The 26,120-nt window shown below is 47.8% G+C and overlaps 1 protein-coding gene across 1 annotated transcript in view; it reads left to right on the top strand.

Annotated features, from left to right (window-relative positions):
* LOC311246262 (structural maintenance of chromosomes protein 6-like) overlaps positions 1-26,120 on the top strand; it is a gene marked incomplete at both ends in the record, with an annotated part of 159,261 nt that overhangs the window by 98,008 nt on the left and 35,133 nt on the right. The window contains 4 exon segments of the mRNA XM_084338477.1: positions 2,143-2,313; positions 7,358-7,495; positions 16,584-16,721; positions 18,790-18,935. Of these exon segments, the coding sequence (XP_084194603.1) occupies positions 2,143-2,313; positions 7,358-7,495; positions 16,584-16,721; positions 18,790-18,935 (593 nt within the window).

Raw genomic sequence — 26,120 nt, 5'->3', positions numbered from 1 at the left:
CCACCCAGACCCCCAACACAGCTACCAGACCACCCAGACCCTCAACACAGCTACCAGACCACCCAGACCCTCAACACAGCTACCAGACCACCCAGACCCCCAACACAGCTACCAGACCACCCAGACCCTCAACACAGCTACCAGACCACCCAGACCCTCACAGCTACCAGACCACCCAGACCCTCAACCCAGCTACCAGACCACCCAGACCCCCAACACAGCTACCAGACCACCCAGACCCTCACAGCTACCAGACCACCCAGACCCTCACAGCTACCAGACCACCCAGACCCTCACAGCTACCAGACCACCCAGACCCTCAACACAGCTACCAGACCACCCAGACCCCCAACACAGCTACCAGACCACCCAGACCCTCACAGCTACCAGACCACCCAGACCCCCAACACAGCTACCAGACCACCCAGACCCTCAACACAGCTACCAGACCACCCAGACCCTCAACACAGCTACCAGACCACCCAGACCCTCAACACAGCTCACAGCTACCAGACCACCCAGACCCTCACAGCTACCAGACCACCCAGACCCTCAACACAGCTACCAGACCACCCAGACCCCCAACACAGCTACCAGACCACCCAGACCCTCAACCCAGCTCACAGCTACCAGACCACCCAGACCCTCAACACAGCTACCAGACCACCCAGACCCTCACAGCTACCAGACCACCCAGACCCTCACAGCTACCAGACCACCCAGACCCCCAACACAGCTACCAGACCACCCAGACCCTCACAGCTACCAGACCACCCAGACCCTCAACACAGCTACCAGACCACCCAGACCCTCACAGCTACCAGACCACCCAGACCCTCAACACAGCTACCAGACCACCCAGACCCTCAACACAGCTACCAGACCACCCAGACCCCCAACACAGCTACCAGACCACCCAGACCCTCAACACAGCTACCAGACCACCCAGACCCTCACAGCTACCAGACCACCCAGACCCTCAACACAGCTACCAGACCACCCAGACCCTCAACACAGCTACCAGACCACCCAGACCCTCACAGCTACCAGACCACCCAGACCCTCAACACAGCTACCAGACCACCCAGACCCCCAACACAGCTACCAGACCACCCAGACCCTCAACACAGCTACCAGACCACCCAGACCCTCAACACAGCTACCAGACCACCCAGACCCTCAACACAGCTACCAGACCACCCAGACCCTCACAGCTACCAGACCACCCAGACCCTCACAGCTACCAGACCACCCAGACCCTCACAGCTACCAGACCACCCAGACCCTCACAGCTACCAGACCACCCAGACCCTCAACACAGCTACCAGACCACCCAGACCCTCACAGCTACCAGACCACCCAGACCCTCACAGCTACCAGACCACCCAGACCCTCACAGCTACCAGACCACCCAGACCCTCAACACAGCTACCAGACCACCCAGACCCTCAACACAGCTACCAGACCACCCAGACCCTCAACACAGCTACCTTTATTCAGACCAAGTACCTTAATTTTCGGACTATAAGCCGCGCCTTTTCCCCCCATTTTTCGACCCTGCGGCTTATATAACGGTGCGGCTTATATGTGACTCGACGTGACCAAACCCAAAAATCTAAATATTGCTTTTTTGACTGCATTGAAATGTTATTTATCTGTTCCCTTATTTGCTAAACTTAATACAACTTGTAAATGAGTTAATTCTTGTTATTTGTCCGACAGTATTGTGTCCCAATGCTAATTACATATGGTAATTAAACATTAAAACACCTGCGGCTTATAGTTATCGTGGCATCCCTGGTACACACAGGGGCGAATTCACAAAGGGATTGCACGGCTTTTTCTGACTCTATGCCGGCAAATAGCTCTGAAACACAGTTTGCTATTCACAAAGCAAGCGTAACGGGTGAAATACGGTGATAATTGCATTGCCATCAGCATTGCGTCTCGTCCGCGCAAACTCTAGGGAGTGGCCCGCAAACACGGAGCACATAGCGGGTGCTAATCGCGCGCAGTTAAGGGTGCTATTAGCGCCGCGCAATCCATTCTTTGTGAATTCGCCCCACAGAGACACTAGCTCCTCATCACCTCCTCCCGTCTCCTCTTCACCTCCTCCCGTCTCCCCCCACCCTCTCCCAACAGGAGGAGGAGCTCCAGGAGGTCATCACCAAGATCTCCTCCCAGCGTGTGGAGTTTGAGGAGGCGCGGGCTCAGATGGCCCAGGCCCAGGCCTCCTGCAAGGAGGCGGAGCGGCAGTACAGGCAGCACAAGGACCAGATCAGCAGCGTGGCAGAGGAGGCCAACCCCATCAAGGTGACCTCCTCTCTGGAGGAGCCAGGGAGTAATGCTGGGAGATGAAATTATATTACATTTATTAAATGTTTTTTTTTTTTTTTTGTATTTTTTTTTATTATTATTTTTTAAACAGACATATAAACAAACATGACAACACACGATAAGATATACAAGCATTAATTAACAGTGCATATCCAATTAAATTACCATTTAGTCAAATGTCTTATACAGGATATACCCCTAATACCTGTTATCTAAAAACGTACACACACATGCTCCAGCTCAAACCCCCCCCTCCCGGACCCCCCATTGGATAATCCAACGATTATAACTTGTTCCTAACCAGACACTACCATTATATGCTAGCTTTTATTCTCTCCACCACTTCTAACCACAATGTCATTTTGGATTCATTGAGACCCAAAATTCTTGCTGTAGATATTTCTTGATAAATCACATCGAGATATGTATGAGTCCAGACCTTCCGGCACATTTTTTCCGGTTGAAACCATCGTGATGTCCCAGTACATGTGCATAAATGTCCCTTCGTCCCCATTTGTACATAGGGAGCATTTGGAGTCTTGTTTAAGACCCATTTTGTTCAGTCTTATAGGAGTTAAGTATGTCCTGTGAATATAGTTAAGATTGATTTGTTGATGGTCTTGGTTCCTTGATGCAAGTCGTACATTTGCCCAGGCTTCTTGCCAGTCAAAGTCTGTCTCCAGGTCTGGTATATCCCTCCTCCAGACTGAGTCTAGATGGAGGGTTTCATACGAGGCCGTTAGTAATTGATGATAAAGATCTGATACAAAACCTCTCGATGTCTCTCTTTCATAGAAAAATGTGTGGTATCTGTGGTGTACAATTGGTATCCTTAATGGAACACCGTGAGCCTTCAAACATGCCAATAACTGTGCGTAAAAATAATATGTGGACTTTATTTATTTATTAAATGTTTTTGTATTCAAGTCATTGTTTTTTGCTTGGTGCATCTGGCGAGGGCTTGTATGGAACGTGCAAGAATAAAAAATTGCCGTTTTTTTGTAAAGGTGTGGTAGGTGGCACAGTGTCTTATTTCAGTTGGTAGGATGTTCCAGAACTGAGTGGCTCTGACTGCAAAACAGGGCTGACTGAAGGAGTGACAGTTCAGTGTCGCTGTGTGTAATTGGTATACAATTTAGCTCCAAGTGGTATTAAAAAGTCTTAAATGTAACTTGTTGAAACCTGCAGATATCCTGGAAGTGTGTGTGCAACCAGGAGGGATGCACAGAAAGACAGCTTTCGACTGCCTTGTGTAAACTGACAAAGTCTAGTAACTAACAGCCCGACATGTCATATCCATGGACTAGGCGCTCGCTCTCCATCGGGCCTGAACGAGGCACATCTAGAGCTCGCTCTCCATCGGGTCTGAACGTGGCACATCTAGAGCTCGCTCTCCATCGGGTCTGAACGAGGCACATCTAGAGCTCGCTCTCCATCGGGTCTGAACGTGGCTCATCTAGAGCTCGCTCTCCATCGGGTCTGAACGAGGCACATCTAGAGCTCGCTCTCCATCGGGCCTGAACGTGGCACATCTAGAGCTCGCTCTCCATCGGGTCTGAACGTGGCTCATCTAGAGCTCGCTCTCCATCGGGTCTGAACGTGGCACATCTAGAGCTCGCTCTCCATCGGGTCTGAACGAGGCACATCTAGAGCTCGCTCTCCATCGGGTCTGAACGTGGCTCATCTAGAGCTCGCTCTCCATCGGGTCTGAACGTGGCACATCTAGAGCTCGCTCTCCATCGGGTCTGAACACATCTAGAGCTCGCTCTCCATCGGGTCTGAACACATCTAGAGCTCGCTCTCCATTGGGTCTGAACACATCTAGAGCTCGCTCTCCATCGGGTCTGAACACATCTAGAGCTCGCTCTCCATCGGGTCTGAACGTGGCACATCTAGAGCTCGCTCTCCATCGGGTCTGAACGAGGCACATCTAGAGCTCGCTCTCCATCGGGTCTGAACGAGGCACATCTAGAGCTCGCTCTCCATCGGGTCTGAACGTGGCACATCTAGAGCTCGCTCTCCATCGGGTCTGAACGAGGCACATCTAGAGCTCGCTCTCCATCGGGTCTGAACGTGGCTCATCTAGAGCTCGCTCTCCATCGGGTCTGAACGAGGCACATCTAGAGCTCGCTCTCCATCGGGCCTGAACGTGGCACATCTAGAGCTCGCTCTCCATCGGGTCTGAACGTGGCTCATCTAGAGCTCGCTCTCCATCGGGTCTGAACGTGGCACATCTAGAGCTCGCTCTCCATCGGGTCTGAACGAGGCACATCTAGAGCTCGCTCTCCATCGGGTCTGAACGTGGCTCATCTAGAGCTCGCTCTCCATCGGGTCTGAACGTGGCACATCTAGAGCTCGCTCTCCATCGGGTCTGAACACATCTAGAGCTCGCTCTCCATCGGGTCTGAACACATCTAGAGCTCGCTCTCCATTGGGTCTGAACACATCTAGAGCTCGCTCTCCATCGGGTCTGAACACATCTAGAGCTCGCTCTCCATCGGGTCTGAACGTGGCACATCTAGAGCTCGCTCTCCATCGGGTCTGAACGAGGCACATCTAGAGCTCGCTCTCCATCGGGTCTGAACGAGGCACATCTAGAGCTCGCTCTCCATCGGGTCTGAACGAGGCACATCTAGAGCTCGCTCTCCATCGGGTCTGAACGTGGCACATCTAGAGCTCGCTCTCCATCGGGTCTGAACACATCTAGAGCTCGCTCTCCATCGGGTCTGAACGGGGCACATCTAGAGCTCGCTCTCCATCGGGTCTGAACGTGGCTCATCTAGAGCTCGCTCTCCATCGGGTCTGAACACATCTAGAGCTCGCTCTCCATCGGGTCTGAACACATCTAGAGCTCGCTCTCCATCGGGTCTGAACACATCTAGAGCTCGCTCTCCATCGGGTCTGAACGTGGCACATCTAGAGCTCGCTCTTCATCGGGTCTGAACGAGGCACATCTAGAGCTCGCTCTCCATCGGGTCTGAACGAGGCACATCTAGAGCTCGCTCTCCATCGGGTCTGAACGAGGCACATCTAGAGCTCGCTCTCCATCGGGTCTGAACGTGGCACATCTAGAGCTCGCTCTCCATCGGGTCTGAACGAGGCACATCTAGAGCTCGCTCTCCATCGGGTCTGAACGAGGCACATCTAGAGCTCGCTCTCCATCGGGTCTGAACACATCTAGAGCTCGCTCTCCATCGGGTCTGAACGTGGCACATCTAGAGCTCGCTCTCCATCGTGTCTGAACGAGGCACATCTAGAGCTCGCTCTCCATCGGGTCTGAACCTGGCACATCTAGAGCTCGCTCTCCATCGGGTCTGAACACATCTAGAGCTCGCTCTCCATCGGGTCTGAACCTGGCACATCTAGAGCTCGCTCTCCATCGGGTCTGAACGAGGCACATCTAGAGCTCGCTCTCCATCGGGTCTGAACACATCTAGAGCTCGCTCTCCATCGGGTCTGAACGTGGCACATCTAGAACACAAATAGCTTTCTATCCAAAGTAGTCGTCAATTAAGTAAATTTGACTCACCGTGGTGATGCGGTGTCTTGTTACCGTGGTGATGCGGTGTCTTGTTACCGTGGTGATGCGGTGTCTTGTTACCGTGGTGATGCGGCGGTGTCTTGTTACCGTGGTGATGCGGTGTCTTGTTACCGTGGTGATGCAGCGGTGTCTTGTTACCGTGGTGATGCGGTGTCTTGTTACCGTGGTGATGGGGTGTCTTGTTACCGTGGTGATGCGGTGTCTTGTTACCGTGGTGATGCGGTGTCTTGTTACCGTGGTGATGCGGTGTCTTGTTACCGTGGTGATGCGGTGTCTTGTTACCGTGGTGATGCGGTGGTGTCTTGTTACCGTGGTGATGCGGTGTCTTGTTACCGTGGTGATGCGGTGTCTTGTTACCGTGGTGATGCGGTGTCTTGTTACCGTGGTGATGCAGCGGTGTCTTGTTACCGTGGTGATGCGGTGTCTTGTTACCGTGGTGATGCGGTGTCTTGTTACCGTGGTGATGCGGTGGTGTCTTGTTACCGTGGTGATGCGGTGTCTTGTTACCGTGGTGATGCGGCGGTGTCTTGTTACCGTGGTGATGCGGCGGTGTCTTGTTACCGTGGTGATGCGGTGGTGTCTTGTTACCGTGGTGATGCGGTGTCTTGTTACCGTGGTGATGCGGCGGTGTCTTGTTACCGTGGTGATGCGGCGGTGATGCGGTGTCTTGTTACCGTGGTGATGCAGCGGTGTCTTGTTACCGTGGTGATGCAGCGGTGTCTTGTTACCGTGGTCCTTGCTCAAGGACACTTTGACATGCTGCCCGGGAGGAGCGGGAATCGAACCGGGAATCACAAGATGAGTTTGCGTCTTCTCTATGGCAGTAAAAGTGTGTCGTTGTATAGTAACCCCGACCCCTTAAAAATAGATTAACCCCGACCCCTTAAAAAGAGAAGAGCGCAAGGCGGCTGGGTGGCGCAGCGGACATTGCGCTCATCGTCACCAATGCACGAGACACCGGGATCGAATCCGGCTGTCGGCGTTGCCTCCGGCTTGGGTCGGCCGTCATACTAACTCAATTGGCAGAGTTAGAGGGTGGAAGTCGATGGGTGGTAATCTGGACGTTGTGGACAGCGACTCCTACAGGTCGGTTGGGGCGCCTGCACAGCCGAGACAGGAAAATGGCGGGGGTAGTGTGAGCCTCCCACACGTTACACCTCGCCAAATGAGAGTCCGCGCTGGCAGGTGAAAAGGTGTGACAGGCTGCCTCCACATGTATCGGAGGGGACATGTGATGCAAGGCTTCTATCCTCCCTACAACCGGCCAGTGGGTGGCACATGCGAGCAACGTTCAAGACAGGGGAGGGGAGAATTGGCACGGCAAAATTGGGATAAGAGAAAAATAGAAAAAAAAGGAGAAAAAGTTATACAAAATTATAATAAAATAATAATAACAAATAATAATAAAAAAGTTATAAAAAATTTAAAAAATAAAGAGAGAAGAGCGCCCCCTTAACTAAACCCCTGGTGTCTCTGCAGGACGGGCTGTGTACGAGCGACCAGGAGGTGAACAGATGTAAGCACCACAAGAAGTACTACGAGGACAAGCGGAAGGCCCACCTCAGCAGCATCCAGACGCTCATCACCAGCCTGCACAGCAAACAGGAAGAGCTCACGGTATGCTCGCCAGCCGCCTTATTTTTAAACCTACCCTAGCATTTTGCGGAGACGCTCTCTGATTGGCCGACGCCGGTTTCTACACTGGTTAAGAGCTTAGGCACTCTTTCGAAGTTGGTTAAGGTTAGAGTTTGTCTTAGAGCATGGCGATAGACCACCAGCCCTGATTACAAACTCTAACCTTAACCAACTTCGAAAGAGTCGCCTAAACTTAACCAGTGATAAACTAGGCGTTAGGTAGTTTGCTGCTGTTAGACCCGGAAATGGGCAAAGACACAGCTCGTCACGCGATTGGGCAAACATGTCAGTGGCCAATCAGAGAGCGTCTCCGCAAAATGCGGCTAGGTTTAAAAATAACGCTCGCCAGCCACGTCCTGTCATGTCCTGTCACGTCCTGTCACGTCCTGTCACGTCCTGTCACGTCCTGTCACGTCCTGTCACGTCCTGTCACGTCCTGTCACGTCCTGTGATGCGGTGTCTTGTTACCGTGGTGATGCGGTGTCTTGTTACCGTGGTGATGCGGTGTCTTGTTACCGTGGTGATGCGGCGGTGTCTTGTTACCGTGGTGATGCGGTGTCTTGTTACCGTGGTGATGCGGTGGTGTCTTTTTTTTTTTATCAAATTTTTTTATTGTTATTCACACGAAACAAGACAACACATTAACCACAATCACAATACATAGAACTTCACAAGAAAATAACAAAAACAATAATAATAATAATACAGACTAACAATTATACAGACAAGAGAAAAGAAAACAGAGTTCAACCTTCTAAATTAATTCCAAGGGGTACTATATAATAAATGGTCTTTCCCAGTGTTCAGCCCCGATTCCCGGCCGTGTGACCCTATATTAATAAAACGTACATCTCCAATCCACCACAAGGACAATTTTTTGGGAACACGACCTGAAAACAGAGCAATGAACCTTCATGAAAAAACTAAAACCTGTAGAGGTGTTCCATAGACTCACAGAGACCGTGTAAAAGTGGCCAAACAGTGAAGAAATAGTTAAATAGCTGCCCCCCCATAATATCCCCAGCTAAACTCAAGATGACAAGACAAGGGACAAGACAGACAAAAACATTTCCTCCCCCCCCTCCCAAGAGACCGCCGGACTCACCCGAACACGCACCCCAACCCCGCTCAGCCGCACACTGCGGTCTTTACCTTCTCAGCTGCTGCGAACCACAGGTCAATTCCAGCCTGCCCCACCCCAATCACCCGGGCTGTGGATATCTCAAGATAAATCACATCCAATAGAGACCAGTTAATCATTGTAAGCTTCTCAGGCTCCTTCCATCTCATTGCTATTAGCTTCTTCGCTGCTGTGACGCCCGCTAGGACAACCCTTTTCAGTTGTACGGACGCGGGTAGTGTCGTTATATCGTTCAGGAGTAGCGTAACAGCTGTGAATGGGATAGTTAAGCCACACAGATCTGAAAGTTTGTCCGTTATTGACCTCCAGAAGCGGGCCACTGGTGGGCAATCCCAATACATATGCATATAAGTGCCAGTGGCCTTTTGAGAGCACAAAGTGCACCGAGAGTCGGTTATCAGTCCCATAGCATATAGCTTCCTAGGTGTAAGATAGGTCCTATGAATATAATTAAAATTTATTTGCTGGTGATTGGGGTTGCGGGAAGATAATGCCACATTTGCCCAAACATCATCCCAGTCAAACTCGGGGTCCAACTCCGGGATATCCACACGCCAGATTGTATCCAATGATAAATTTTTATATGTGGATTGAATTAAGAGCGTATAAAAGTCGGAGACAAACCCTCTGGATGTCGTCCTGTCCACTATGAGCCTGAGGAAGGGGTGTGGGTGCAAGGCTTGAGCCCACGGTACGCCATGCGCCCTCAGTGCTGACCTTAGTTGAAGGTAAAGAAAGAAGGACTCGCCGGGAAGATCATAAAATTCTCTTAAGTCCTGAAACGCACGGAGGCCGTTCTTATCATAAATATCCTCCAGAGTATGCACTCCCCTCCTTTGCCATTGAGGAATATTAACCGGCTTGTGTCCAACAAGTAATTGCTGGTTATTAAAAATTGGAGAGTCCAGGTGCCAAGGGCATTTAACCCCACACGACCTCTGTACATTACGCCACGTTTGGATCACGTGAGTTATGATCGGTCCATACCTCAGCCGGCATTTCGAAATAGAGACAGTGGAGTACACTACATCCTGCAATCTTAGCGGAGATACCGCCGCCGCTTCTAAGGAGCGCCACGATACAGCCTCTACAGGGTCCAGCCAGCACATCAGAGGTCTCAGTGAAAAGGACCAGAAATAAAGTTTAAAATCAGGGATTGCGAGGCCCCCATCTTGTTTTCTACGTTGAGTAGTAGCCCTTTTGATTCTCGGGCGTTTGTTATTCCAGACAAACTTAGATACCATCGATTGTACCTTGCGCCAGTGGTCTATTGGAGGGGGCAGGGGGAGCATTGAGCTAATAAAATTTATCCTAGGCAGGATGTTCATTTTGATTATGGACGCCCGGGCTTGTAAGGAGTTAGGAAGGGACGACCACCTGTCCAGATCCTGGCGTATTTTATCATAAGTACCCGTGAAGTTGTACCTAGTAGTTTGGTTCAGCGTGGGGAATATCTCTATGCCCAAGTATTTAAAATGTTCTACTATGGGGATATCAGCTGGTAGTCGTACCGCCTTGGCCAGTTCATTAAGAGGTAGGCAGGCTGATTTGTTCCAGTTAATCTTAAAACCTGACAATTTACCAAAGTCGTCGATTATCCTCAATAATTTTGTGGCCGACCGGGAGGGGTCGTCCATGAAAATCAGCAGGTCATCCGCATAGAGAGCAATTTTGTGTGGAGTATTGTTGACCATTATGGGGACGATGTCCTCCGATTGCCTAATAAATTGGGCCAAAGGTTCGAGGGAAAGCGCGAACAGTCCCGGGCTCAGAGGGCAACCCTGTCTAGAAGATCTGGAGACTGGAAAGAGTGTGGAACAGTTTTTGCCTGTCAGTATCATCGCAGACGGCGAGGCATACAGGACTTTAATCATATGAATAAAACTCTTTCCAAGACCCATGACCTCAAGTACCTTCCACAGGTATGACCACTCAAGTCTGTCAAACGCCTTCATGGCATCCAAAGACAGAACTGTGGATGGAGTTGTATTGTCTTTACTGTTATCGATTACATGCAACAGCCTCCTAATATTATCTGCAGCCAGACGCCCCGGGATAAAACCAGTTTGATCGCAGTGTACCAATACAGACATAAATCTCTGCAGGCGACGGGCCAGCACCTTGGCAAACACCTTTAAATCGGCCCCGAGAAGACTCAAGGGTCTATAGCTACCACAATCATTGGGATCTTTGTCCTTCTTGAGAAGTAAAGAAATCAACGCCATATTGACATCTCTTGAGAACTCCCCTTGTTCGATAGCGTAATTGATCATATCGAGCATCAATGGACCCAGTTGGTCCCAGAAAGCTAAATACACTTCGGGTGGAATACCATCCCAGCCTGGTGCCTTACCCCTCTGCATTTCAACAATAGTCTCCCTCAATTCTACGAGAGTAATCGGTCCCCCCAGTTCCTTGGCCTCTTCCTCAGAAATGTGGGGTATCTCAAGCCCGCCAATGAACGATTCAAATTTAGAGTCATCCAGATTACCCTCTGAGCTATATAACTGTGAGTAAAACTCTTTAAAAGTGTCATTGATCTTTTTCGAATCAGTAGTGACTGCACCCTGGCTCGTCCTAATCGAGGGGATATCCGAGAAATGATCATTTGAGCGTATTTTCATTGCCAATAGATGGCTAGGTCTGGAGCCGTGAAAATAGTAATTTTGTCTTGTCCTATGTATCAAGAACTCAGACTGTTGTTTAAGTATGGAGTTTATTTCTTTTTTGACTATCTTACGTTGTGTGTTTAGTCGTTCATTATAGTCAGTTTGCAAGGATGCGTATAGGTCCGCATATAATGATTCCAGTCCTTCTAGCTTTTTTGACCGGGATTTTCGCAAATTGGAGGCAAATAGTGTGACATGACCCCTGATGAACCCTTTCAATGCGTTCCACAGGACCCTAGGGTCTTCTACTGTGCCAACGTTGATCTGCAAAAATTCAGCTAGTTTACTCCTGAACTCAGAACAGAAGTCATCGTTCTTTAGCAGGGTCGAATTAAAACGCCATCTGGGAGCTCTTGCGGAGAGCCTGCCAAAGGTTGCCGTAAGGAAAATCCCCTTGTGGTCTGAGAGAGCCAAGGGAACCAATGAGACATCGAAACTATCAAACATATTAGGGGACGCGAATGCATAGTCAATTCGAGAGAAGCTTTTGTGTCTGGCTGACAGGTGAGAGTAATCTTTGAGGGTGGGGTTGCATAAACGCCAAAGGTCTGTGAGCCCTGTGTCTTTAGCCCACATCCTAAGGGCCTTAGAGGCCCGTTTTTGGTCGCTCGTTTCAGAGGGCCCGGACCTATCCATCTCAGCATCCCAGCACGCATTAAAATCGCCACCCACCATGAGAGCGTATCCATTAAGTTCCAACATATTCTTCGTGATTGTATTATAGAACGCTGAATCAAATGTGTTAGGAGCATACAATGCTATTATAGCCATCTTCCTATGCAAGAATTCAACTTTTGCTATAGTAATCCTTCCCTCCGTGTCCGACCATACATCCAAGATTTTGATATCAAGGTTACGTCTTGTAACTATGACTACTCCTTTCGTCTTATCATCGGCTGAGGATGAGGAGATAACGTGATATTGCCGATTTGCCAGTCTTGACACGTCACCTACCAATAAATGCGTTTCACTAAGGAGAGCAAGGTCAATATTTCTCCTCTTCAATAGCCAAAGGACACTGGCACGCTTGTGTGGGGCGTTAAGCCCTCCTGCGTTCCAAATTAAAATATTCAATTTAGCCATGGTCGAGCTTGTATAAATGCGTAGAGAACATACCAGTGCAGCCAGGCTGAGTACAGAGGTGCCGATCCCGGCGGGCCCGGACGGTCAATCCCAGGAGTTCAGAGGAGGAACAATTACACACACATAAAACAGTACATAAAACAGTACATAAAACACATAAAAATACCACCCCAGCTACAACCCCTCCCCCTTCTACTCTAAACCCTAACCCACCCGTCCTAATATAAGGTCCCCTATACCCACTCTCCAATCCCCACCCTATGCCCCATCCCCTGAGGATGGTCATCCTCCTATCACTTCCCACTAGAGACATGGATTAATAAGACGCTCCCCACTCCAACCCCCTTCTAGATAAACCCCTGAGTGAACCCCCACTAGTCCAATAAACACAAATAATAATAAAATAAAATTCAATAAAGATATCGGTCGAAACCCACCTGAGCCCTGGCCCCAACATGAGACAACCATAATGGTAAAAATAGCCATTATTAAATAATAACTCCACATCAACCTGCAGCCCTCTATTTCCGAATCTGCGCTTCAACATCACATTGTTATAGCCCAAAAGGGTATAGGAAAATTCAAAACAAAATTAAATTAAAGCATCCCAGCCGATAGTCTAAGGCAGGTTCGGGTCACAGGTTACTTGTGCAAAATTGTGTGAACAGTGTCAATTAAACCATGACAAAAAAAAAGAAGGGAAAAAAGGGTTATTGTCAAAATGCACCCCTTTAGCTGTCCCTCTGATCAGGCACAACGGCTGAAATGACATAACCTATGTAAGAATAGAATTAAACACATTCATTAATTAATCCGGGGATGGTAATAGGCAACACCTGACACCACCTGTTATCATACATTGTTTCAATAAAGATATCGGTCGGAGCAGTTAGTCCAAGGTAGGATCGAATCACAGTTAAATTGCTCATTCAAATGCCATTAAAACAGCGACAATAATTATTATATAATTACTCAGCATCAGCCCTGTAACCATCTACCTTGGAGTCTGCATATTAATGTCGCAACGTTATAGCATAAGTGGCTCACGGAAAATTCAAAACAAAATTAAGGCGAATCAGCAGTTAGTCCAAGGTAGAATCGGATCACATTTAAATCGCGCATACAGATGACATAAAAACAGCGACAATAGGAAAGAAAAAAGAAAGGAAAAGAGGGGCATGGCTAAAGTGCAGGCCATATAACCATATAGCCATGAAGTGCAAGCCATACCCGACCCAACCTGTTATCATATATTGTATATGCATATTCAACCGACCTTGGCATCTACTTGGATCCCAACGCTAAAAAAAAACCTGGATATAAAAATAAAAGCATACCAGAAGTTAGTTAGGGACTCGGTCACTCTTGAACTGTGCAAACCAATGTCCCTTTGAACAGCAACAGCAACCAAAATACGTAACCATTAACGGGTCTCGAATGTCTCAGCGCAGACTATAGGCGAAGCCCGCTGGCCAGCCCGAGGCTAGCGCGTAAGCTAGTGATGAATCCGGATAGCACGTTAGCTTATTATGTACATTGTTCAGCTAGCTCGTTAGCTTCCAAAGAGGCGATACACAAGTATGACCATGAGGTCAGCTTTAGCAAGTAACAGAAGTCATTGGGAAGCCCCGCTAGTTGGATGGGCAGAGGACAGTTAGCATGTCTGGGCATGACAGCAAGTGTTTGTGAATAGTCTACCTAATCAATGTATATAGGCCCAAACCGCCAAGTCACTCACCCTCCATTGATATCAAGCAACAGACTCGGGTGTCTCCGCGAGATATTCCTTCGCTTTAGCCAACGACCAAAACAAACGCTGACCACCGACCTTCTCCAACACAGATAATTTCGCGGGAGCGAATAACGTGGGCCTCAGGCCTAGTTTCCATAGCTTAGTCAGGACCACCTTGTACTCGGCTCTCTGTGCTTGAACCTCCGGTGTAAAGTCCTCGAAAATGGCCACTTTGTGATCGCCAAGCCTCAGATTACCCCTCCTGGTACGAGCCGACCGCATGATGATTTCTCTCTGCTGGAGTCTGTTCAGCTTGACTATGATGGGCCTCGGCTCTTTGTTCACGCCGGGAGAAAACCTGCCCGCTCTGTAGGCCGATTCACAGATAGGAGGCATAGGGAGGACGTCCGTCCCTAGTATCTTCTGCAGCAGTTCGGGCACGGTCTCAGAGAGACGGCCTTCACCGCTGGTCTCCGGTACTCCAACAATCCTGACGTTGTGGCGTCTATCCCGGGACTGCATCTCCTCCATTGCCGACTGTAGTTTGTTGACTTCAGCCTGCCTAGCCAGCAGGGCGGATTCAAGACCCGCCATCTTCTCACACTGTGATGATACCTCCGTTGTTAGCATGGCTAGTTCGTTAGCATTAGCCGAAGAGGCAGCGTGTATCGCCTCCATCTTGTCTGTCAGCGGTACTACCGCCAGCCGAATTTCTTCTGATATCTCACGACGGAGGCTGATACAGAAATCCGCCAACACTTTCTTCTGTGCTTCAGCGATGCGTGTCTCAGAGTCTGCGTGTAGCTTGGTCATGACCAAGAGCACAGCTTCGCTTAACTCCCCGACAGCGGGAGACGGTGCGGCCAGGCCCGGCGGTGCCGGTGTCGTGCCTAATTCTTTCATGGCTCTGGTTTCCACCCCCGCCATCGTAGAAAGTCGTAAAAAGTTGATGAATGTATACTAAACACGACGACCTAGCAAACAGATAAAAAACAAATAAAAATAAAATAAAGACTAATGGGGAGAAACGTATATTCAGCACGGTAGAAGGGAGCTCATGTGAAACACGTCTACTCCATGATCGCTCAGCTCCGCCCCGTGATGCGGTGGTGTCTTGTTACCGTGGTGATGCGGTGGTGTCTTGTTACCGTGGTGATGCGGTGGTGTCTTGTTACCGTGGTGATGCAGCGGTGTCTTGTTACCGTGGTGATGCGGTGTCTTATTACCGTGGTGATGCGGTGTCTTATTACCGTGGTGATGCGGCGGTGTCTTGTTACCGTGGTGTTGCGGCGGTGTCTTGTTACCGTGGTGATGCGGCGGTGTCTTGTTACCGTGGTGTTGCGGCGGTGTCTTGTTACCGTGGTGTTGCGGTGGTGTCTTGTTACCGTGGTGTTGCGGCGGTGTCTTGTTACCGTGGTGATGCGGTGTCTTGTTACCGTGGTGATGCGGTGTCTTATTACCGTGGTGATGCGGCGGTGTCTTGTTACCGTGGTGATGCGGTGTCTTATTACCGTGGTGATGCGGCGGTGTCTTGTTACCGTGGTGATGCGGCGGTGTCTTGTTACCGTGGTGATGCGGTGTCTTGTTACCGTGGTGATGCGGTGGTGTCTTGTTACCGTGGTGATGCGGCGGTGTCTTGTTACCGTGGTGATGCGGTGTCTTGTTACCGTGGTGATGCAGCTGTGTCTTGTTACCGTGGTCCTTGCTCAAGGACACTTTGACATGCTGCCCGGGAGGAGCGGGAATCGAACCGGGAATCACAAGATGAGTTTGCGTCTTCTCTATGGCAGTAAAAGTGTGTCGTTGTATAGTAACCCCGACCCCTTAAAAATAGATTAACCCCGACCCCTTAAAAAGAGAAGAGCGCAAGGCGGCTGGGTGGCGCAGCGGACATTGCGCTCATCGTCACCAATGCACGAGACACCGGGATCGAATCCGGCTGTCGGCGTTGCCTCCGGCTTGGGTCGGCCGTCATACTAACTCAATTGGCAGAGTTAGCGGGTGGAAGTCGATGGGTGGTAATCTGGACGTTGTGGACAGCGACTCCTACAGGTCGGTTGGGGCGCCTGCACAGCCGAGACAGGAAAATGGCGGGGGTAGTGTGAGCCTCCCACACGTTACACCTCGCCAAATGAGAGTCCGCGCTGGCAGGTGAAAAGGTGTGACAGGCTGCCTCCACATGTATCGGAGGGGACATGTGATGCAAGGCTTCTATCCTCCCTACAACCGGCCAGTGGGTGGCACATGCGAGCAACGTTCAAGACAGGGGAGGGGAGAATTGGCACGGCAAAATTGGGATAAGAGAAAAATAGAAAAAAAAGGAGAAAAAGTTATACAAAATTATAATAAAATAATAATAACAAATAATAATAAAAAAGTTATAAAAAATTTAAAAAATAAAGAGAGAAGAGCGCCCCCTTAACTAAACCCCTGGTGTCTCTGCAGGACGGGCTGTGTACGAGCGACCAGGAGGTGGCCAAATGTAAGCACCACAAGAAGTACTACGAGGACAAGCGGAAGGCCCACCTCAGCAGCATCCAGACGCTCATCACCAGCCTGCACAGCAAACAGGAAGAGCTCACGGTATGCTCGCCAGCCGCCTTATTTTTAAACCTACCCTAGCATTTTGCGGAGACGCTCTCTGATTGGCCGACGCCGGTTTCTACACTGGTTAAGAGCTTAGGCACTCTTTCGAAGTTGGTTAAGGTTAGAGTTTGTCTTAGAGCATGGCGATAGACCACCAGCCCTGATTCCAAACTCTAACCTTAACCAACTTCGAAAGAGTCGCCTAAACTTAACCAGTGATAAACTAGGCGTTAGGTAGTTTGCTGCTGTTAGACCCGGAAATGGGCAAAGACACAGCTCGTCACGCGATTGGGCAAACATGTCAGTGGCCAATCAGAGAGCGTCTCCGCAAAATGCGGCTAGGTTTAAAAATAACGCTCGCCAGCCACGTCCTGTCATGTCCTGTCACGTCCTATCATGTCCTGTCACGTCCTGTCACGTCCTGTCACGTCCTGTCACGTCCTGTCACGTCCTGTCACGTCCTGTCACGTCCTGTCACGTCCTGTCACGTCCTGTCACGTCCTGTCACGTCCTGTCACGTCCTGTCACGTCCTGTCACGTCCTGTCACGTCCTGTCATGTCCTGTCACGTCCTGTCACGTCCTGTCACGTCCTGTCACGTCCTGTCACGTCCTGTCATGTCCTGTCACGTCCTGTCACGTCCTGTCACGTCCTGTCACGTCCTGTCACGTCCTGTCACGTCCTGTCACGTCCTGTCACGTCCTGTCACGTCCTGTCACGTCCTGTCACGTCCTGTCACGTCCTGTCACGTCCTGTCACGTCCTGTCACGTCCTGTCACGTCCTGTCACGTCCTGTCACGTCCTGTCACGTCCTGTCACGTCCTGTCACGTCCTGTCATGTCCTGTCACGTCCTGTCACGTCCTGTCACGTCCTGTCACGTCCTGTCACGTCCTGTCATGTCCTGTCACGTCCTGTCACATCCTGTCACGTCCTGTCACGTCCTGTCACGTCCTGTCATGTCCTGTCACGTCCTGTCACGTCCTGTCACGTCCTGTCACGTCCTGTCACGTCCTGTCATGTCCTGTCACGTCCTGTCACGTCCTGTCACGTCCTGTCACGTCCTGTCACGTCCTGTCACGTCCTGTCACGTCCTGTCACGTCCTGTCACGTCCTGTCACGTCCTGTCACGTCACGTTACACGGCTGCAGAGTACGGGGATGTTTATTGTTCCTGTTGTCACTGGACTTATGAAACTTAAAGATATAGTCGAGTCACAGATGTTATTTGTTATGTACAGATGTTATTCGTTATGTACAGATCGTATTAGTCATGTACATATATGATTAGTTATGTACAGATATTATTAGTTATGTACAGATATTATTAGTTATGTACAGATGTTATTCGTTATGTACAGATGTTATTAGTTATGTAGATATTATTTATTAGTTATGTATAGATATTAGTTATGTACAGATATTTAACAATCACAGATATTTAACAATGTACAGATGTTATTCGTTATGTACAGATGTTATTCGTTATGTACAGATGTACAGATGTTATTAGTTATGTACAGATGTTATTAGTTATGTACAGATATTATTACCGGTAGTTGTGTTCAGTATTGACAGAAAGCTTGCAGAAGTGGTTTGTTTTTAGCTCCGAGGACGATAACCATAGAAGGAAATGTAATTTAATAAGCATCAGTATGTAGGACGACTTTAAAGCAGATGTGTCTTTCAGTATGTGGTGTAAGACTGTGGAATTCTCCACAGAATGATTTAAAGAGTTGTACAAATATCTTTCAGTTCAAGAAAATCTATAAAGAAAGAACAATTGGACTTTATAAAGTTGAGGGGTAACAGATTTCCCTATTCCTTTATTTTATTTATTTTTTGTAAATTTTGTTTGTTAAAATATGTGTAATTGACGGACAATCTAATCCTATAGTTAATTGTTTTGAGTCGGGGGCTAAATAATATCTTCTCCCTGCTCCTTTTCACTCACGGAATGTGCAAATTGATAGGCGGAAAAAATTACAAGAATGTGTGGGGAAAAGAATTGTTCTTGGACTGTTGAAGACGTCGGTCTGTCTGAAATGTCTCTCTCTGGGTGACGTCAGATGACCATCGCCAAGGCCACGGAGGTCTGTCCAGAGAGGGTGGAGGTGTCTCGGACGGCCAAGAGTCTGGACAGCGAGATCAGCCGTCTGAAGGCCAAGATCTCTAGCCAGCACGAGCAGCAAGGGGACCCCGAGGAGATCACCAGGTATGTGACCTTTGACCCGTCAATGTCTGGGGTGCTATGGATTATGACCAAATGCTCGTAACTCTGGGCCCAAGGCCTCTGTGTCCCGGAGGACTGAGGATCCAATTGAATCACTTTCAGGTCTAGTCAAGATAGTAGTTTAAACAAGATATAGAATATTCTGGAGAATAGGAAAACGCATATGTCTCACACCCACGGTCTGATGCCCGGTGGGTCTGGACAGGGTGTGATCATTTGGAAGGTAGGGATGTGCATCTCCATCACTGAGGCCGATGCGATGCGCATCTCGATACGGTGCCAACGATACGATACATTTGAAGCACCGGGCGATGCGATGCGCTACGATTCACCCCTGTGTTCGATACGATACGATTTGATTCAACATAATCCGATTCGGGGCGATACGATGCGATTCAACACGATGCAAAATAATGATACAATTTTATGGTATGACAGAGGACTTGGTTGTATTCCTTATACAGCTTATATTATTATTAAAAATCTAAATCTACTGTAAGACAATTTATATAAAAACTATTGGATGCCTAAGACTTTTGCACAGTACTTTGTTTTCTATCCACTTTAGCTAAAAACACACACACACACAATGTATATATACACACTACTGTGAGACAATATAGCTTATAGCAGAAATGTAATGTTTATCATCTACTATCCAGTTACCGTAGTATTTATATTAGAGAGAGAGAGAGAGAGAGAGAGAGAGAGAGAGAGAGAGAGAGAGTTGTTTGTTGATAACTGTGACGCGGCTCTTGCCTTCTGTAGTAGCGAAGCGAAGATAGTATCTGCTGTGTGCAGTGCACTCACTGCTGACAGAAGTGGATGAGAGGAAATTATATGAACGAATCGGTTTTGACCGATGCAAAGACGCTACAACAAGACGCATCGCAAGTTCAACTTGAATTCTAGCCGATGCGCACTTATTCCACCGGTGCACTCGCATCGTGAACGTTTATGCCGGTGCACCGATGCGAATCGGTCAATCTTAACATCACTATTGAACGGTGGTTTTAGAGGAAGAACCCTGTTTATTTTTGGTGACCCCATTTCAAACCGTAGTTAAACTTGAAAGGCAACTGAGGTTTCCATCATTTACAGTCCCGTGGTTGAGTGTACACTACATACAGAGTTAGCATGTCGTTGAGTGTACACTACATACAGAGTTAGCATGTCGTTGAGTGTACACTACATACAGAGTTAGCATGTCGTTGAGTGTACACTACATACAGAGTTAGCATGTCGTTGAGTGTACACTACATACAGAGTTAGCATGTCGTTGAGTGTACACTACATACAGAGTTAGCATGTCGTTGAGTGTACACTACATACAGAGTTAGCATGTTGAGTGTACACTACATACAGAGTTAGCATGTCGTTGAGTGTACACTACACACAGAGTTAGCATGTCGTTGAGTGTACACTACATACAGAGTTAGCATGTCGTTGAGTGTACACTACATACAGAGTTAGCATGTCGTTGAGTGTACACTACATACAGAGTTAGCATGTCGTTGAGTGTACACTACATACAGAGTTAGCATGTCGTTGAGTGTACACTACATACAGAGTTAGCATGTCGTTGAGTGTACACTACACACAGAGTTAGCATGTCGTTGAGTGTACACTACATACAGAGTTAGCATGTTGAGTGTACACTACATACAGAGTTAGCATGTCGTTGAGTGTACTGTACACTACATACAGAGTTAGCATGTCGTTGAGTGTACTGTACACTACATACAGAGTTAGCATGTCGTTGAGTGTACACTACATACAGAGTTAGCATGTCGTTGAGTGTACACTACATACAGAGTTAGCATGTCGTTGAGTGTACACTACATACAGAGTTAGCATGTCGTTGAGTGTACACTACATACAGAGTTAGCATGTCGTTGAGTGTACTCTACATACAGAGTTAGCATGTCGTTGAGTGTACACTACATACAGAGTTAGCATGTCGTTGAGTGTACTGTACATACAGAGTTAGCATGTCGTTGAGTGTACTGTACATACAGAGTTAGCATGTCGTTGAGTGTACACTACATACAGAGTTAGCATGTCGTTGAGTGTACACTACATACAGAGTTAGCATGTCGTTGAGTGTACACTACATACAGAGTTAGCATGTCGTTGAGTGTACACTACATACAGAGTTAGCATGTCGTTGAGTGTACACTACATACAGAGTTAGCATGTCGTTGAGTGTACACTACATACAGAGTTAGCATGTCGTTGAGTGTACACTACATACAGAGTTAGCATGTCGTTGAGTGTACACTACATACAGAGTTAGCATGTCGTTGAGTGTACACTACATACAGAGTTAGCATGTCGTTGAGTGTACACTACATACAGAGTTAGCATGTCGTTGAGTGTACACTACATACAGAGTTAGCATGTCGTTGAGTGTACACTACATACAGAGTTAGCATGTCGTTGAGTGTACTGTACATACAGAGTTAGCATGTCGTTGAGTGTACACTACATACAGAGTTAGCATGTCGTTGAGTGTACACTACATACAGAGTTAGCATGTCGTTGAGTGTACACTACATACAGAGTTAGCATGTCGTTGAGTGTACTGTACATACAGAGTTAGCATGTCGTTGAGTGTACACTACATACAGAGTTAGCATGTCGTTGAGTGTACACTACATACAGAGTTAGCATGTCATGTTGAGTGTACACTACATACAGAGTTAGCATGTCGTTGAGTGTACACTACATACAGAGTTAGCATGTCGTTGAGTGTACTGTACATACAGAGTTAGCATGTCGTTGAGTGTACACTACATACAGAGTTAGCATGTCATGTTGAGTGTACACTACATACAGAGTTAGCATGTCGTTGAGTGTACACTACATACAGAGTTAGCATGTCGTTGAGTGTACACTACATACAGAGTTAGCATGTCGTTGAGTGTACACTACATACAGAGTTAGCATGTCGTTGAGTGTACACTACATACAGAGTTAGCATGTCGTTGAGTGTACACTACATACAGAGTTAGCATGTCGTTGAGTGTGCACTACATACAGAGTTAGCATGTCGTTGAGTGTACACTACATACAGAGTTAGCATGTCGTTGAGTGTACACTACATACAGAGTTAGCATGTCGTTGAGTGTACACTACATACAGAGTTAGCATGTCGTTGAGTGTACACTACACACAGAGTTAGCATGTCAAATCACACCGAATATTTGATTTGAAATCTTTATTTCGAACATGCAATGAATACAAACAAACAATAACAAAAGCAAAACACAACTCAATCTACATGTTTGAAAAGGAGTAGGAAGAAGTATACACTTATTTAATCCTACCCCTTTTCCACTACTCAAATGAGTGTACTATTTTAAAATATAAAAAAGAAAAAAAGATAAAAATATATATATATATATGCAAAAAAAACTATTTATGTAAAACATGAAAGAAATAAAATAAAATTGTAAACACCCGTAAATATCAAGTCCCTTCCTCATCCCTGTACCTCGTGAACATCATTGCCTTATATATATATATATATATAATATACATTTTTTATAATATAAAATCATAACAATAAGACAAGTATGGATAACAAATCAATTAAAACATGTACAACTTGATTGACAAATGTTGGTTTTAAACTCTGCAACGGATGGGAGAATCTCAAGCTTTAAGGACTGTTGGAGTTCATTCCATGAGCTAGAGGGGCATAAAATAGCAAAATGCAGATTTACCCTGTTCAGAGCAAACTCTGTGGACCTTAAGGACCAGCCGGGCACTAGAACGGGTTCCAAAATTCCATTCCAATAATGATGCAGTTATAAGGAGGTTGTTTACCAATAAGGGCCTTTTAGAAATGAACAAATACCAGTGTTTGTTGCGCCTCCAACAGCGAGGACCAACCAACCTTCTCATAAAGGACACAGTGAGTGTTGTATCTGTCATTAGCGATGAATCTGAGGGCAGAGTGATGGACATAGTTCAAGGATTTAAGGGTTGAGGCCGCAGCATGCCTATAAATCACCATAGTCCAGGGCCCTCATTTATCAATAATGCGTAGAAAGTGTTCTATTTTTGTTCTTACGCACGGAATTTAGAATGTCTCTACGCACAGAAAAATCGGGATTTATCAACCGTGCGTACACGGGTCCTACGCACACTCTGTGTTGATAAATACCATTGTTCTTACCGTCTATGCTCGTGCATGATTATCCATATATGGTAATGAAACACCCCCATGGGATGTGAAATAATGGACTAAGCCGAGCGAACTATGAGAAACTTCACTGAGAGCGCGATTGATCACGGAGGTCTAACCAACAAATTGAACGTATACACAGCATTTCCCATTGTGAACAATCTTATTTGGAAACATGACACACAGAATAATAGTATTTAGCATTTTATTTGAAACAATATTTAATCGTATGATTATAGATATTTTTTGAGAATAAATAAATCCAATGAAGTTGTCAAGTTCACCGACAACTCCGCTGAGGAGGAGGAGGGAGCGTGTAGACTATCTTCTGTGCCAAGGATGTTGACTGACCCAGTCCTGCTACAGAACCAGCACATTGACAGAAATAAATGACAAGCTGACCCGACATTAAGCACTGTAATGACTGAAATTAAATCAATTTCAGCAGGCCAACTCTGCGCTCTATGTCTATTGTGCGCTCGTCGTGAGCCTGTGGTTTTGGTCAGAGTCATTATGGCTTGGATAACCCTGATCTGCATTTAAGTGATGTTTTAATTACAGATACCCCAGTAATAACATTACAATTGAATTAAATACAATTAGGCCTGAATGAGTCGTGTTCCTCCCGGCCACCGGCAACGACATAATCAACCAAGATGCGCATCGCAGATTATCTGTACATTGACCGAGTGGAATCCCGTTCACATAACTGGATTTGTTTATTGGTGGAGCTTTGAAAGCTACATGGGTACAGTCTATTGCTCCGATGATGTTGGGTAACCTGGCGTAAAATCCTCTCTTGGCCTCCTGTTATTGATATATGGATTTTGTATGTAGTTGGGGATTGGGGAAATTACGACATCCAACACTGCGTTTTGCTCCTGCACGCTCCAATTTGAGTCCCAAATGCGGTACAAATCAAGGAGAATGTGTCTCGGGTAGCGGACTCTACTTAATATTATTATGTTCTCTCTCTGCAAATAGACATGCCCTATATCTCTGAAAACATCTGAGCGCACACCGCGAGAAGTATTCCTATAATAACGCTATGAACCAGGCTGAATTAATTCGGAAATACCTATTCCAAATGCTATTTATAGGGTTTGGCAATAATTACACTAATGTCGCTATTTTACAATTAACTATAATGAATTACGGGTCATACAGAACACGTCAGTGTTGAAAGTTTCACTATAATGCATGAAACTGATGAAAGCATATTCCGTCCGTCTGCAGTCTTCATATTCTACCGCTGGGCGCAATGCACGCACGGTCTGAGCTGTGCGTAGATATACGCCCAATCTCAAGCACACGTTCACACTTTGCTTAGAAATGATCGTACGCACGGTTTATGCACATATCTGTGCGTACGCACCATTGATAAATGAGGGCCCAGGACTGATGAGAAAACTGCTTTGACAACTCTCTTCCTACTAATCAAAGGAAAGCTGACCTTTCTTCCGTGAGCGAAAAGGAGCAGGGAGAAGAGAAAACATTTCTGTCGCTACCATTAGGCCAAACTTTAAATGTTCAAATGAGTGTAAAAAAGAATAAAAAAAAAAAACATCAAAAATCTGCGCTTCTTCTCTGAATTCAAAAAGGTGATTTAATACTCTTTAATACTTTTTGTTGTTGCCAATGACCCCCACTGTCACCTACCCACGACCCACTTTGGGTCGCAACCCGTAGTTTGAGAACCGCCGAATTAGGGGTCAAGTGTCTCGCTCAACAAGGACACTTCGACACGCTGGGAGGCGCGCGGGAACCTCCTGAGGGGGCGAGCCACTGTCGCCTCCGTGTAGAACGCTGTTGTCTCCCATATCTTACCCTGCCTACTCTCTCCGTCTGTTCCCTGACTGACCAGGCAGTATCTTACCCTGCCTACTCTCTCCGTCTGTTCCCCGACTGACCAGGCAGTATCTTACCCTGCCTACTCTCTCCGTCTGCTCCCCGACTGACCAGGCAGTATCTTACCCTGCCTACTCTCTCCGTCTGCTCCCCGACTGACCAGGCAGTATCTTACCCTGCCTACTCTCTCCGTCTGCTCCCCGACTGACCAGGCAGTATCTTACCCTGCCTACTCTCTCCGTCTGCTCCCCGACTGACCAGGCAGTATCTTACCCTGCCTACTCTCTCCGTCTGCTCCCCGACTGACCAGGCAGTATCTTACCCTGCCTACTCTCTCCGTCTGCTCCCCGACTGACCAGGCAGTATCTTACCCTGCCTACTCTCTCCGTCTGTTCCCCGACTGACCAGGCAGTATCTTACCCTGCCTACTCTCTCCGTCTGCTCCCCGACTGACCAGGCAGTATCTTACCCTGCCTACTCTCTCCGTCTGTTCCCCGACTGACCAGGCAGTATCTTACCCTGCCTACTCTCTCCCTCTGTTCCCCGACTGACCAGGCAGTATCTTACCCTGCCTACTCTCTCCGTCTGCTCCCCGACTGACCAGGCAGTATCTTACCCTGCCTACTCTCTCCGTCTGCTCCCCGACTGACCAGGCAGTATCTTACCCTGCCTACTCTCTCCGTCTGTTCCCCGACTGACCAGGCAGTATCTTACCCTGCCTACTCTCTCCCTCTGCTCCCCGACTGACCAGGCAGTATCTTACCCTGCCTACTCTCTCCGTCTGCTCCCCGACTGACCAGGCAGTATCTTACCCTGCCTACTCTCTCCGTCTGCTCCCCGACTGACCAGGCAGTATCTTACCCTGCCTACTCTCTCCGTCTGTTCCCCGACTGACCAGGCAGTATCTTACCCTGCCTACTCTCTCCGTCTGTTCCCCGACTGACCAGGCAGTATCTTACCCTGCCTACTCTCTCCGTCTGCTCCCCGACTGACCAGGCAGTATCTTACCCTGCCTACTCTCTCCGTCTGCTCCCCGACTGACCAGGCAGTATCTTACCCTGCCTACTCTCTCCGTCTGCTCCCCGACTGACCAGGCAGTATCTTACCCTGCCTACTCTCTCCGTCTG

The sequence above is a fragment of the Notolepis coatsorum genome (genome assembly GCF_963971535.1).
Source record: "Notolepis coatsorum genome assembly, contig: SUPER_1_unloc_1, whole genome shotgun sequence".
In the NCBI taxonomy this organism is placed as follows: domain Eukaryota; kingdom Metazoa; phylum Chordata; class Actinopteri; order Aulopiformes; family Paralepididae; genus Notolepis; species Notolepis coatsorum.
The sequence above is the reverse complement of the archived record's forward strand: the minus strand, read 5'-3'. Positions and strand labels throughout refer to the sequence as shown.